The 12,329-nt window shown below is 38.6% G+C and overlaps 1 protein-coding gene across 1 annotated transcript in view; it reads left to right on the forward strand.

Annotated features, from left to right (window-relative positions):
- The window catches only part of MTHFD1 (methylenetetrahydrofolate dehydrogenase, cyclohydrolase and formyltetrahydrofolate synthetase 1), a 67,351-nt gene that overhangs the window by 22,596 nt on the left and 32,426 nt on the right, over positions 1-12,329 (forward strand). Inside the window, exons 9-16 of the mRNA XM_083351047.1 lie at positions 1,280-1,407; positions 4,303-4,400; positions 5,141-5,314; positions 5,827-5,963; positions 7,482-7,528; positions 9,240-9,347; positions 9,981-10,055; positions 11,608-11,710. Coding sequence (XP_083207173.1) covers positions 1,280-1,407; positions 4,303-4,400; positions 5,141-5,314; positions 5,827-5,963; positions 7,482-7,528; positions 9,240-9,347; positions 9,981-10,055; positions 11,608-11,710 — 870 coding nt within the window. The remainder of the gene's footprint in view (positions 1-1,279; positions 1,408-4,302; positions 4,401-5,140; positions 5,315-5,826; positions 5,964-7,481; positions 7,529-9,239; positions 9,348-9,980; positions 10,056-11,607; positions 11,711-12,329) is intronic.

Genomic DNA, 12,329 nt, shown 5'->3' on the forward strand with positions numbered 1-12,329 from the left:
GCCTGGCCATTAGAAACTTGTTTTTAATTTTTATTCTTTTTCTTTCCTTAAATGAAATCCAAAAATCCTGTGGAATCCAGGATATTTCATTATATGTTTTTGTAATGTGCAGTAAAGAAATGTTGCTCTCTGTTATGCAATATTTTTTGCAGGATCCAATCTGGGTTGGGACCAAAGATTTAGTCTTCTGAGCTTTTGGACTCATCTGGAGCCCCTCCTTTTGTCTACCGGAATGTGTGAAGACGGGCTCCAGGATGAGTCTGAAAACTCAGAAGACTAAACCTCTGGTCCCAGTGACTGACCCAGATTGGATCCCGCAACGTATTCTGGGACACGTATATTTGCCTTTATTCACAATATTTTTTTTTCTATTCTCACCTTTGTTCTTGAGCAACTGATGGAGCAAGTAAAATGTCAACAGTATCTCTTTCCAGCTTTGTTTAATAACAAAACAGCTAATCCTCCAAGCAGTTGCCTCCAGTTGCCTGAAGCAGTAAAGATGTTTGTAAAAAATGCAAAAGTTACTTTCTATACTGTATTGCCAAAACTAAAAAGTTCCTTTTGAAAACCTGATGAAAAAGTCCCTTTAGTAAATGTGCTGAAATCTTGAGTTAAACATTATTTTGAAATGCCAATTCCACCATATTAGAGCAGGATTATTGTTCCTCTCCTGTGGTGGCACAGTGGTTAGACGGCAGTACTGCAGGCCACTACTGCCAGCTGCCAGCAGTTCGAGTCTCACCGGCTCAAAGTTGCCTCAGCCTTCCATCCTTCTGAGGTTGGTAAAATGAAGGACCCAGATTGTTGGGGACAATAGGCTGACTCTGTAAACGGCTTAAAGAGGGTTCTAAAAGCACTGTGAAGTGATATATATAAGTCTAAATGCTACTATTATTTTCCTTCCTTCACTAATCTGGAAACTTGGTTTTCTGGCAGATACTTAAGTATCACCATTTGCAATTGTGACACATGCATGACATTGCGAGCAAATCTTGCTTCTTGAAGAAAGCTATTTTTTTCCAGAATTCTTCTTCCCTCAAGCCTGGATCAGTCATGTTTATTCACCAGCATGCTAACAAAGCAGTTTTTAAACAAATTTCAAAGAGGAGAACTAGCTGAGAATGTGTTAACACAGCAATGCCAAGACCAATATTGGTGTACATGAATATTTTGTCACTGTGAGCTAACCTAGAGCTTTATTTCCTGTTGCCTCTCATAGAATTGATATGTTTTGAGAGTATTGTCTTTCCTCCAGTGTGTTCTTATCTGTCCTTCACAGATAACACAAAGTCCAGTGGGAAAAGAGTTGTTGGAGATGTCGCTTATGCTTCAGCAAAGGAGAGAGCAGCCTATATCACCCCTGTGCCCGGTGGGGTTGGACCAATGACAGTTGCAATGCTGATGCAGGTGAGTACCTCACATTGGGGAAGAGCCTTTTTTTCACTTTCCACTGAGTTTCTATGTAGTACAGATGCCTAGCAGTGCTCTCCGTTTTATTCCATACAGCTTTAAATCCTCTAGTTTTTCCAAAATATCTTTAGATCATGGCCAATCTGTCTCATAAGATTCTACATGCAGTGTAATTAGGGATAATAATAATCCTCCATTAACTTGACATGGTTGGGGAGGGCTTGCATACTCCAAGGAGGATGAGAGCTTTGCCAGTTTTGGCTATATTGCACATGTCTCAGAGGAGCTAGATGAAGAGTATCTCTCCCATAAATGATATGGTGAGACACAATTTATAAAAACCCTTATTGGGTGGGTCGTCACCCAGGTCAACAAGGATGACAGTAGGTGTTGGACTTTCTGGACATCTGGTGATAAATAGGCAATAGGACTCAGTGCCAGCAGCTGCAGGACTACTGAAAAAAAATTGTTACCCATTGCAAAATGCAAACACTGAAAACAAAGAAATAATGATCTGCTATTACACTGGAGAAGAGCCTAATGCTGGGAAAGATTGAGGGCAATAGAAGAAGGGGACGACAGAGAATGAGGTGGCTGGATGGAGTCACTGAAGCAACAGCCGTGAGCTTAAATGGACTCCAGAAGATGGTAGAGGACAGGAAAGCCTGGAGGAACATTGTCCATGGGGTCGCGATGGGTCGGACACGACTTCGCAGCTAACAACAACAAATTACAAAGCAAATCCAGTGAGAAAAGGTATTTGAAAAGAATGCACAAGCTCTGGAAAGGACAACATCCAGAATCAGAAATAAACCAATTAATGTACAGCGCTGCTGCAGTTATAATTGAATACCTTGGATGCAAAATCAACAAACAAGAAAAAAACACAAATGGTGCATCACCAAAATGAAGATCAGGCTGGAAAATAAGACAACATACTAAAGATCAGATGCAAGCAAGCTAGAATGGATGGAAGAATACCTGATCAAGCAATATCACCTAGAAAGAAGGAAAATTGTGGTTCATTGCACAATCAGCCAGATGTTCAGGCTGGTTTTTGCATTTTTGTCCCCCTATTAAGTCCCTCCCAGGGTCTTGGGATACGCAGATATGGTCGTTTGTGGTGTTAAAGATATCATCTCAGGATGTAAGCTGTTCAAGTAAAGCTGATTGACTGATTGTGATTTTGCCAATGGTGATGGTGTTTAAGTGGAGAACCTGTATGGAAAAACACATCTGAAATAGAATTGCTGCTCAAAACTGTTCACGTATACAGCCAAGATGATTTTGGAAAATTGAAAGAGAAGGAAGACCAGCTTGCATGTAGCTTGATTGATTACAATAAAGCATTCAGTTTCATGCCACATGATTGGATAAAGCACCTGATGTCTGGCTTGTGATAATGACATCACAGTAAGCTACAGCTTTCTGACATTCTGATATTCTTTGCTGGCTTCCACAATCAAAATCAATGGGGAAGCTAAAAATTGTTCCCACTTTCACCTTTCCCCCCCCACTCTTCTGCACTTTTGTTGCAACGATTGAAAAAATACTCTATTTTATGCTTTTCTTAAACAATAATTAAAGGCATCTCAATAAGGCTTTAATAATTATTATTACACCTCTTATAAGCAAAATGCAGAATATTTTCTCTGCTCATTTTATTTACAAGCCATCTTTTGAATATGTTTGGTTTTTTGGGTGTGTTTGATTGACCTAAAGCTACTCAGGGAGTTTTGAGACTAAATAAGAATTTGCATCCACAGGTTCAGTGCAATAATAATATTAAAAGAAAATAGAAACAGTGAATAATATAGCCAACTGTACCTCAGATATACAATAAAAAGCACTGGTGCCTTCCAGGATTACTGTATTTTCCGGCGTATAAGACGACTGGGCGTATAAGACGACCCCCTACATTTCCTGTTAAATTATAGGGTTTGGGCTATTTTCAGCACCCGGCGTATAAGACGACCCCTGACTTTTGAGAAGATTTTTATGGGTTAAAAAGTAGTCTTATACGCCAGAAAATACAGTATTTATTTTTCAAATGTAAAATATATAAAGGTAAAGGTTCCCCCGCACATGTGTGCTAGTCCTTTCCAACTCTAGGGGCCGGTGCTCATCTCCGTTTCAAAGCCGAAGAGGACGTCTAGGGGCCGGTGCTCATCTCCGTTTCAAAGCTTGTCCGAGGACGTCTCCGTGGTCATGTGGCCGGCATGACTAGATGCCAAAGGCGCACGGAACGCTGTTACCTTCCCACCGTAGTGGTCCCTATTTTTCTACTTGCATTTTTACGTGCTTTCGAACTGCTAGGTTGGCAGAAGCTGGGACGAGTAACAGGCGCTCACTCTGTTACGCGGCACTTGGGATTCGACCCGCCAAACTGCCGACCTTCTGATCGACAAGCTCAGCGTCCTAACCCACTGAGCCACCGCGTCCCTGTAAAATATATACCAACCTGCTATAATGCCCACCTAGCACAGGGCACCAGCAGTCTTCTTAAAAGTTGCCACTGTAACACATCCAGAGGGCACCAGCTGAGAAAGTTTGGGTTAAATTGAGAAAAAGAAGGCAACAAGGCCACTTTGCAGTGTGTATCACAGCAAATTAAAGCCCTGGACAAGGAACATGGATAGAATCTTGATGTGTATTAAAGTGTTTAGGAAGTTATGTAGAAGGAGGTTTCTGAAGGGTAAATATAAATTGTGCACCAAACATGCAAATGAGGCACACACATATTTACCTAATTCTGTCTTTAAAGGATATAGAGCTGTTTCCTGCCCTTTACAGATTATATTGTATAACCTAAATTTTCTAACCAAGGCAAAACAGATAGATTATTAGTTACAGTAATTGACTTTTGTTTTCTTTTTTAAAACACCAATTCAGAGTACAGTAGAAAGTGCTCAACGTTTTCTTGAGAAGTACCAACCTGGCAAGTGGAACATTCATTATAGCCTGCTCACTCCTGTAACTCCTGTTCCAAGGTAAGAAAGAAGTAATAAAAATTAGCCTAGAAAGGGGATGAATGGAAGTCTGTATTTGTGACTTGCTGTGTCCCAGGAGAAAACATTTTTGTAGCCTCTATTGGCCTCTATTGGCGTTTCTGCTGGCATAGAGAAAATGGACAGCAGGGAAAGTAAAAGCAATAGCACATTCAAGTGGACTTGTAATAGTGTTACAACATGGAATGATTCTTTTTATATCATGCCTTTCTTATGCCTCCTTAAGAGCACTCTATTCTGTGCCTATTTTCTTATCTCTTATCCAACAAACTCTCAAACACTGGAAAGTTCTAGGAATGTCAGATGTCTTTGGATTTTGGTTTTGGGTTTTGTATGTGGCCTCATGTTTTTCCTAAATGCATTTTTGTACTTCAGTTGCCACTGCTGATTATATGGCTGCTGAGATTTGGAAGATGAGTAGTTGTGGGCTGCAGGACTGCGGAAAGTAGGAGTAGTTGTGGGCTGCAGAAAGCTGGACTTATTTGTTGAAATGCGTAGGAAAGCAAGCATGTCCCGGAGAAGGATTTTGGCCCATCCTTCTTCCTGCTATATTAGTTGCCAAGGTTTGGGAAAGTTTTCACATAGAAGAAGATTCAGAGAGCCTGCGCTTTCCAGGTCCCAAAAGAAAGGCCAAATGTAGGTGTGAGTTGTATATTCCTAATATTTAATAAGAGATTAGAAATGCTGTCTTCTCCTTTCTCAATATAACTGTTGTTTTTCAGTGACATCGAAGTTTCACGGTCATGTAATCCTAAGCCCATTGATGAGCTGGCCAGAGAAATTGGCCTGATTTCAGATGAAGTAGAGTTGTATGGTCAATGCAAAGCCAAAATCTCACTGTCGACACTGAAACGACTCAAAGATCAACCAGATGGAAAATACATTGTAGTAACAGGGTAAGTTGCCTTAAGTTGTTTCTGCACCCTGGTAAGCTAGCAAGGTTTTTGTTTTGTTTTTTGTTTCAATTGACTTTGGGAAAGAGTAGCAGCTCCCCATGAAAAGTCTGTAAAAGCATTTACAGTCATTTAAAGTGTTTAGCATTCAAAGAAAAATGTCTGAAAAGGCTAACATAGTTTTAAAATACACCAAAGCATAGCACTAGTATATTCCAAGGGTGAAACTGGGCCTCAAGGAGACAAATATAAAAATTATCAATTTGTCAACCACACAATACAATCTGAAGATAAATCAATAGAAGTTTTCCCAAAATGTTGAGAAGGAGCCAGGAGAATCCCCATTTATAATTATACCATTACAGAAAATGTCCTGTCCCTTTAAACTGAGTGTGTACAAAAAAGCCTTTTAATGGCCAAGTTGCTCTCCCTAAATATATTGCTACATATTATAATGAGATGATCTGGGCCTTTATCTGTTTTTTAGAAGTGTTCTTATTCTTTTTTTTTTCTAGCATAACTCCCACACCACTGGGGGAAGGGAAGAGTACTACGACCGTAGGGCTGGTTCAAGCTTTGGGTGCGCACCTTGGTCAGAATGCCTTTGCATGTGTTCGTCAACCTTCTCAAGGGCCGACTTTTGGAATTAAAGGTACATTTACATGTACATTTCATTACCAGAAGCAAAGCTGTAGCTTGCCAGTTGTACACAGTTGATCCAAATTCAGTCCAAGCCATCTCATCTGAAGCAGCTAGCATTTGATAAGAAAACCTTGACCTGTGTTTCTGGATAGTCATTGCAATATGGCATTGCGCTATGAGGTTAATTGGTAGGATAAAGAAAGATCAAGTTGTTGTCCTGCTCAGAAGCAAATGGGAAACGTATTCAGCCTAGTCTCTCTGATATCGTGTGTTGCTACAGATAAGTAGATTTGGTTTGTTTACTACCTCCCCCCCCCCCCGCCCCCAGAGAAGCATTTGTCCTAATAATCTCCAGTCTTTGGTAAAGTCCAAGCAAAAAGTTTGCTTACTTTTATTCTGCTGGTTGTATAAACTTCAGCAGGCTCAGAGAGAAATATTGATAATCCTCATTTAATGACTGCCTCTTTTAACAATCATTCAATTACAATGCTGATAGAAAAAGATAAGCTTACAACTTTTAAGACCTTCACAGGTCTGTAAAGCAAAGGAAAGCTGGAGTAAGATCATAGGTGCAGTCACAGTTTCACTTAATGACCACTTCACTTAACAGTAACTTAACTGAGTTACTAGTCCCAATTGTGATTGCTAAATGAGGACTACCTGTAAAAAGTTGGCTAGAATGCACAAGTAGAGGATACCAGGAGAAACATCTGTAGAATTTTCACCATCATGATAGTACCCATATAACAACAACAACAACAACAATAATAATAATAATAATAATAATAATAATAATAATAATAATAATAATAATAATAATAATAATATAATAATAATAATAATAATAATAATAATAATAATAATAATAATAATAATAATGGAGTTGGAAGGTACCTTGGAGGTCATGTAGTCCAACCCCCTGTTCAGGCAGGAAACCCTATACCATTTCAGACAAATGGCTGTCCTGTCTCTTCTTAAAAATTTCCAGTGTTGGAGCATTCACAGCTTCTGGAGGCAGGTTATTCCACTGATTAATTGTTCTGTCAGGAAGTTTCTCCTTAGTTCTAGGTTGCTTCTCTCTTTTGGTTAGTTTCCATCCGTTGTTTCTTGTCCTACCTTCAGGTGCTTTGGAGAAGAGCTTGACTCCCTCTTCTTTGTGGCAGCCCCTGAGATATTGGAGCACTGCTATCATGTCCCCCCTCATCCTTCTCTTCATTAAACTAGACATATTCAATTCCAGCAACCGTTCCTTATATGTTTTAGCTTCCAGTCCCCTTATCATCAATTAAGTGTAATGTTTTAGCCCAGGTGATATTAAGTAGATTATAGACAAGTACTTGACCTATTTTCATTACTGTTACCATAATAGAATGCAAGAGGGTACGATCACTGAACTTTGGTCCTTGCTAAGGGTAATGCATCAATTTTAAAATAAGTAGTGTTTTTTTCTTCCAATGAATAGATGTTAAACTGTTTAATATTCACAATTTAATGCATGTCATCATGTTTCATATTCCCCATTATATAGGTGGTGCAGCTGGAGGTGGCTATTCTCAGGTTATTCCTATGGAAGAGGTGAACTTCAAATTTATTCCTTTATAAATACACTGGGTGTGTATTTCTCATATATGTGTTCCAGGATGTCAAGATCTACCATACTTGTTCAGAAATTTAGAGTGATGGGAGTACGTTTCCCTCATATTACATGTAGAGAACCTGTGTGGTTTGATCCTGACATATGATTCCCAATAGTCATAGGCATTTAGCTTGGGAATAGATATTATTTCCAGTCCTTGTCAGTTCTGCATGCATTTAATTGTAAATCCATTCAAATATGAACATCGTTTTTGAACCGATGCATTTTGAACTGATTTAAAATTTAGATAAATGTGCAATCTGGTTAATTGTTCCAGTGTCTGTGTGTGTTCAGATATTAGAAATTAAATTAGTTTGTTTAAACATGTGGAACAAATTAAATTTTCCTCATATATCAGCCTTGCTGTAGATGAATAATTTTGGGGCTTATTAGATAAATGCCTTTTATATTAGATGTATTGTAAATTATAACATTGAAGATTTTTTTATCCTAAACACTTGGACCACAGGTTAAGAAATTGCAGTAATCCTCACTTTATAAAGCACTAACGTTTTGTAAGACTTGCCACTTAAAGTGTGGCAAGTCGAGTATTTATGTATTTATGTATTTATTTTTGGGACTTATATGCCGCCCTATCTCCTGAAGGACTCAGGGCGGCAAACAACAATAAAAACAACAATACAAAAGTTAAAAGAAATTAAATAAACAGCCCCAAAATAACTTAACTAAACAATTAAAAATTAAAACCAAGTAAACTGGTTTGGCACATCAAAGAGAAAGTAATTCTTTGTACATTGAAACACACTTATAGAATTGGCTGTCACAAGGCACCTGACTTAGAAAATTAGGCAGATTCAGGGAGCATCTGCAGGGTGTGGTCTCAAAAGTCAAGAGGGTGGCCATCATGGTGTGATTGAAGTTCTCTGCCTGTTTTTATGTACATTGGGAGATGCTTCAACACCACCATCACAATCATCTTCTCAATTTCTTTGACTGTACCTTGAGGACAACCCTGGGAAAATTGATGTAAAAGAAAGCTGTCTGCCTCCTAGCAATGACAATAAAAAGAAATCTTGGCATGCCTGCTGGTTTAGGGGAGAAGCCAAATTTATAACAAATTCTCTTCATGCATTTTCTGTTCATAACTAATCAAACTCCAAATGTCTTCAATAACAACCACAAGAATTTCCTGCCAGTTTCTTGAGAGGATGGCATAACTTTTGGTGGCAACAATTTCACTGTGTTTTATAATTTTAAAATGTTTAGTGTCTTAATAGTAATAGTTTTTGAATTGTAAGCTGCTCGGATTCATTGAGTGAGATGGATGGCTATAGAAATTGAATGAAGGAATGAATGAAGGAAGGAAGGAAGGAATGAATGAATGAATGAATGAATGAATGAATACTTCTCAGTAATTTAGAAGCAACTGATGATGGGATACCATGCTAGGGTGGGAAGGGAGAAATTTATTTTTCTCCCTTCAGAAAGCTCTGCAAAAAAAAATAATAACGTAAGAGAGGGCCTCTCTTTTTCTCTGAGAAGGCATTTACTGTGATATGAGAACCACCCTCTGCCATGCCTCTAGAATGGCACTGAATCTTGTAGCCTTGATCCGGGGATTTAATTAGATTTAGTCAAAGGTTTGAGATAACGGTTGGGATATTTTCCATGCTTTCTTTTTCTCTGCAGTTTAATCTCCATCTCACGGGTGACATCCATGCTATTACTGCTGCCAATAACCTGGTTGCTGCTGCTATTGATGCCCGCATCTTCCATGAGGCTACACAGTCTGATCAGGTAATGTGATGCAATTAATGACTTTCTCTTCTAGGGTGCTTTGTCCTTAGTCTGTTGAGCTAAGATTTATTTATTTATTTATTTATTTATTTATTATTAATTTAATTTATATACCGCCCTTCTCCCTAGGGACTCAGGGTGGTGAACAGGGCAATACATAAAAAACTAGATACAAAAATTAAGATTATTAAAACATAATTAAACAATGCCCATAAAATTAATACAAATTTAAGATTAAAATTGATTAATTAAAAATCCCACCCCGTCCCATCAGGCCAGGCCAGCTTGTTTAAAGAGATGGGTTTTAAGATCGCGCCGGAAGGAACGGAGATCGGGTGCCTTCCGGAGCTCAACCGGAAGATGGTTCCATAAATCCGGTGCACCCACAGAGAACGCCCTCCCCCTGGGGGCCACCAGTCGGCATTCTTTGACCGGTGGCACCCTGAGGAGGCCCTCTCTGTGGGAGCGTACTGGGCGGAGGGAAGTTGACGCCGGCTGCAGGTGCTCCCCAAGGTATTCCGGACCCATGCCATGAAGGGCTTTGTAGGTCATAACCAACACCTTGAACCTCACCCGGAAGACAACTGGTAGCCAATGCTGATATCTCCTTAATTACACGCTTTGTTCTTTAAGGCACTCTATTCACGGTTGGTTCCTGCAGTTGATGGTATCAGGAATTTTTCTGATGTCCAGATTCGGAGACTACAGGTGAGCTTGCTTGTAATCCCCATCTTGTTTGTACTTCTCAAGCTATCCTCAATGCTCGCAAGTGTAGAATTTAATATATAGAGCAAATGTCAGTAGTTTGTCCCATTACCTTCCAATTAAATCTGATCCCTACCAACTTTTGAATATGTATACAGGTATTTTTCTCTGTGACCCTTTTTAAATCTGACGTTATATTGCTACCAGCTTTGTCAAAAAGGGGCTTAGGACATTCATTGCGCAGATTCGGAATTTTAATACATTACTTTCTCTTAAAATATAGGCAAGTTAATATAAAAATGTAATAAATTAGAAAGGAATATGCGTCACTTCCAGATGCTTTTTGAACAATCGTAGCAATATTTTCACATTGTTTCCTTCAAAGGAAAACCGAAGCCTCTGTTGAAATAATTCAGTTTTTTTATCTTTTTACATACAGACAAATGTGTTCTAGTAGTTTACTATGTCTTCCTTGAGGCAGAACAGGGTCTTCCCAAAGTATGAGGCAAAGGCAAAGCTATGTTAAACAATCATAACTCATATCAGAGAGTAACACTGATTTCATATGAAACCAAACTTTACAAGGATGACCCTATATTTTATCCATCAGGTATTTCCGAGAGTTTATTTCAGTTTTGCTCATATTGTAGTTGCCTGGGAAACTATAATGCTATTTTTCCCAGTGCTACCAAGTTCTCATCATGATGTTCCTCCAAGTTCTAATTGAGAAATTGATTGTGATGACTTCCCCATTCCAGTTACCCATCATAAGCGGCCCAAGATTGCCACCAGTACCCACATAGTATGATGAACAATGACTCTGGGCTTGAAAATGGCATGATCTAAACCAGATGTGATAGATGCATGGATACAGCCCTGACCTTTTCTGGATGCTTAGCCCAGGGATACACATCCTTTCCTGAGCTAAGGGTGCATTTGGCCTTTAAATGGCATGCTGGGGATAGTTCTATAAAGCGTAACTGGTGGGCAGGAGTAAAAACTAAAACTGTTTTAATTTAGTTCACATTTCATTAAAATAAATATGGTTAATGCAATTACTCTTCAGTCACCTATTTTATCATTTTTCCCTTTTCTCTCACTAAAAGCTACAATTTGATAAGAATTTGGGAGGTTCTATGCAAGCCTTTTGGGTATTCAGGTTAGGTATTCCATTGTTGTAGCTTTTCTTCTTTCATCTTTGCCCTGCGTTATGGACAGTGCAAGACACTTGCATTCAGTGAAAGCATTTTAGGGGAGGGTGGGTTTTTTTCTGCCTGATATTGAGGGAGCAAAATAAAAATTGAGAATTCTGCTCATTGACCCTATGAAGGAATCTTAAAATTGCTGCTGGTTTTAGTGAATAATTGCACTAAAGACAATGACTGAATTCTACTTTTAAGACTTCCAGCTGCATCCCTTTATGATACTTCTAAAAAAGGTTTTTAATTACTTTGCTTAAAGACTAATTTCCTATAACTTGGCGATGTCTTTTTCTCTCCCTCCCTCTCTCTCTCTCTCGCTCTCACACACACACACACATTTCTTTCCTCCTCAGAAATTACATATTATGAAAATGGACCCAGCAACTTTGACAGATGATGAAATAAACAAATTTGTGAGATTGGATATCGATCCAGATAGCATAACATGGCAACGAGGTATTGCAGCACAAGAAACCTCCAGAAGAAAAGGAGAAAAGCTGTTTGGAAGAAAGATGGTTCTGTCTATGGGGATAGAGATTAAAGTCTAAGCAAGGAATAAATATCTGCTGAGTCCTTCACACTTAATTTTTAAGATCCATTTAGTTTTGGACGATTTAATAATTAAATTGTGTTCGCCCTGGAGAAAGCTTTTGCAACTGGATTGCCAGCAGTAGGGATTTTTTTCTCCAGGCCTGATTTCGGTCATTATTTCCTACCCCATAAGCAATCTGTCGATGCCATTTATCTGTCTTGGGTAGGAAATGTTTTGTTATTCTCAGGCATTCATGAGTTCATTGTGTTATCTATTCTATTATTAGAGTTGTTCCCTAAATTTTTACTTGGTATGAATTATGTGTTGGCCATTTAGATTTGTGGTCAAAATGATTCTCCCTTTGCCTTTTGACAACCATCTTGCTCAAGGGACATAACTAAGAGGGTTTGTTGTTTTATATATAATCTGCTCAGACAACTTTCATTATCAGATAGATTAAAACATTAAAATATTCGTAAGTCATTCCTTAACTTATTATTGATCAGAAAATTCATTTATAGACTTTCTCATAAGTTGAACTAT

Source organism: Vipera ursinii (genome assembly GCF_947247035.1).
Source record: "Vipera ursinii genome assembly, chromosome: 1".
In the NCBI taxonomy this organism is placed as follows: domain Eukaryota; kingdom Metazoa; phylum Chordata; class Lepidosauria; order Squamata; family Viperidae; genus Vipera; species Vipera ursinii.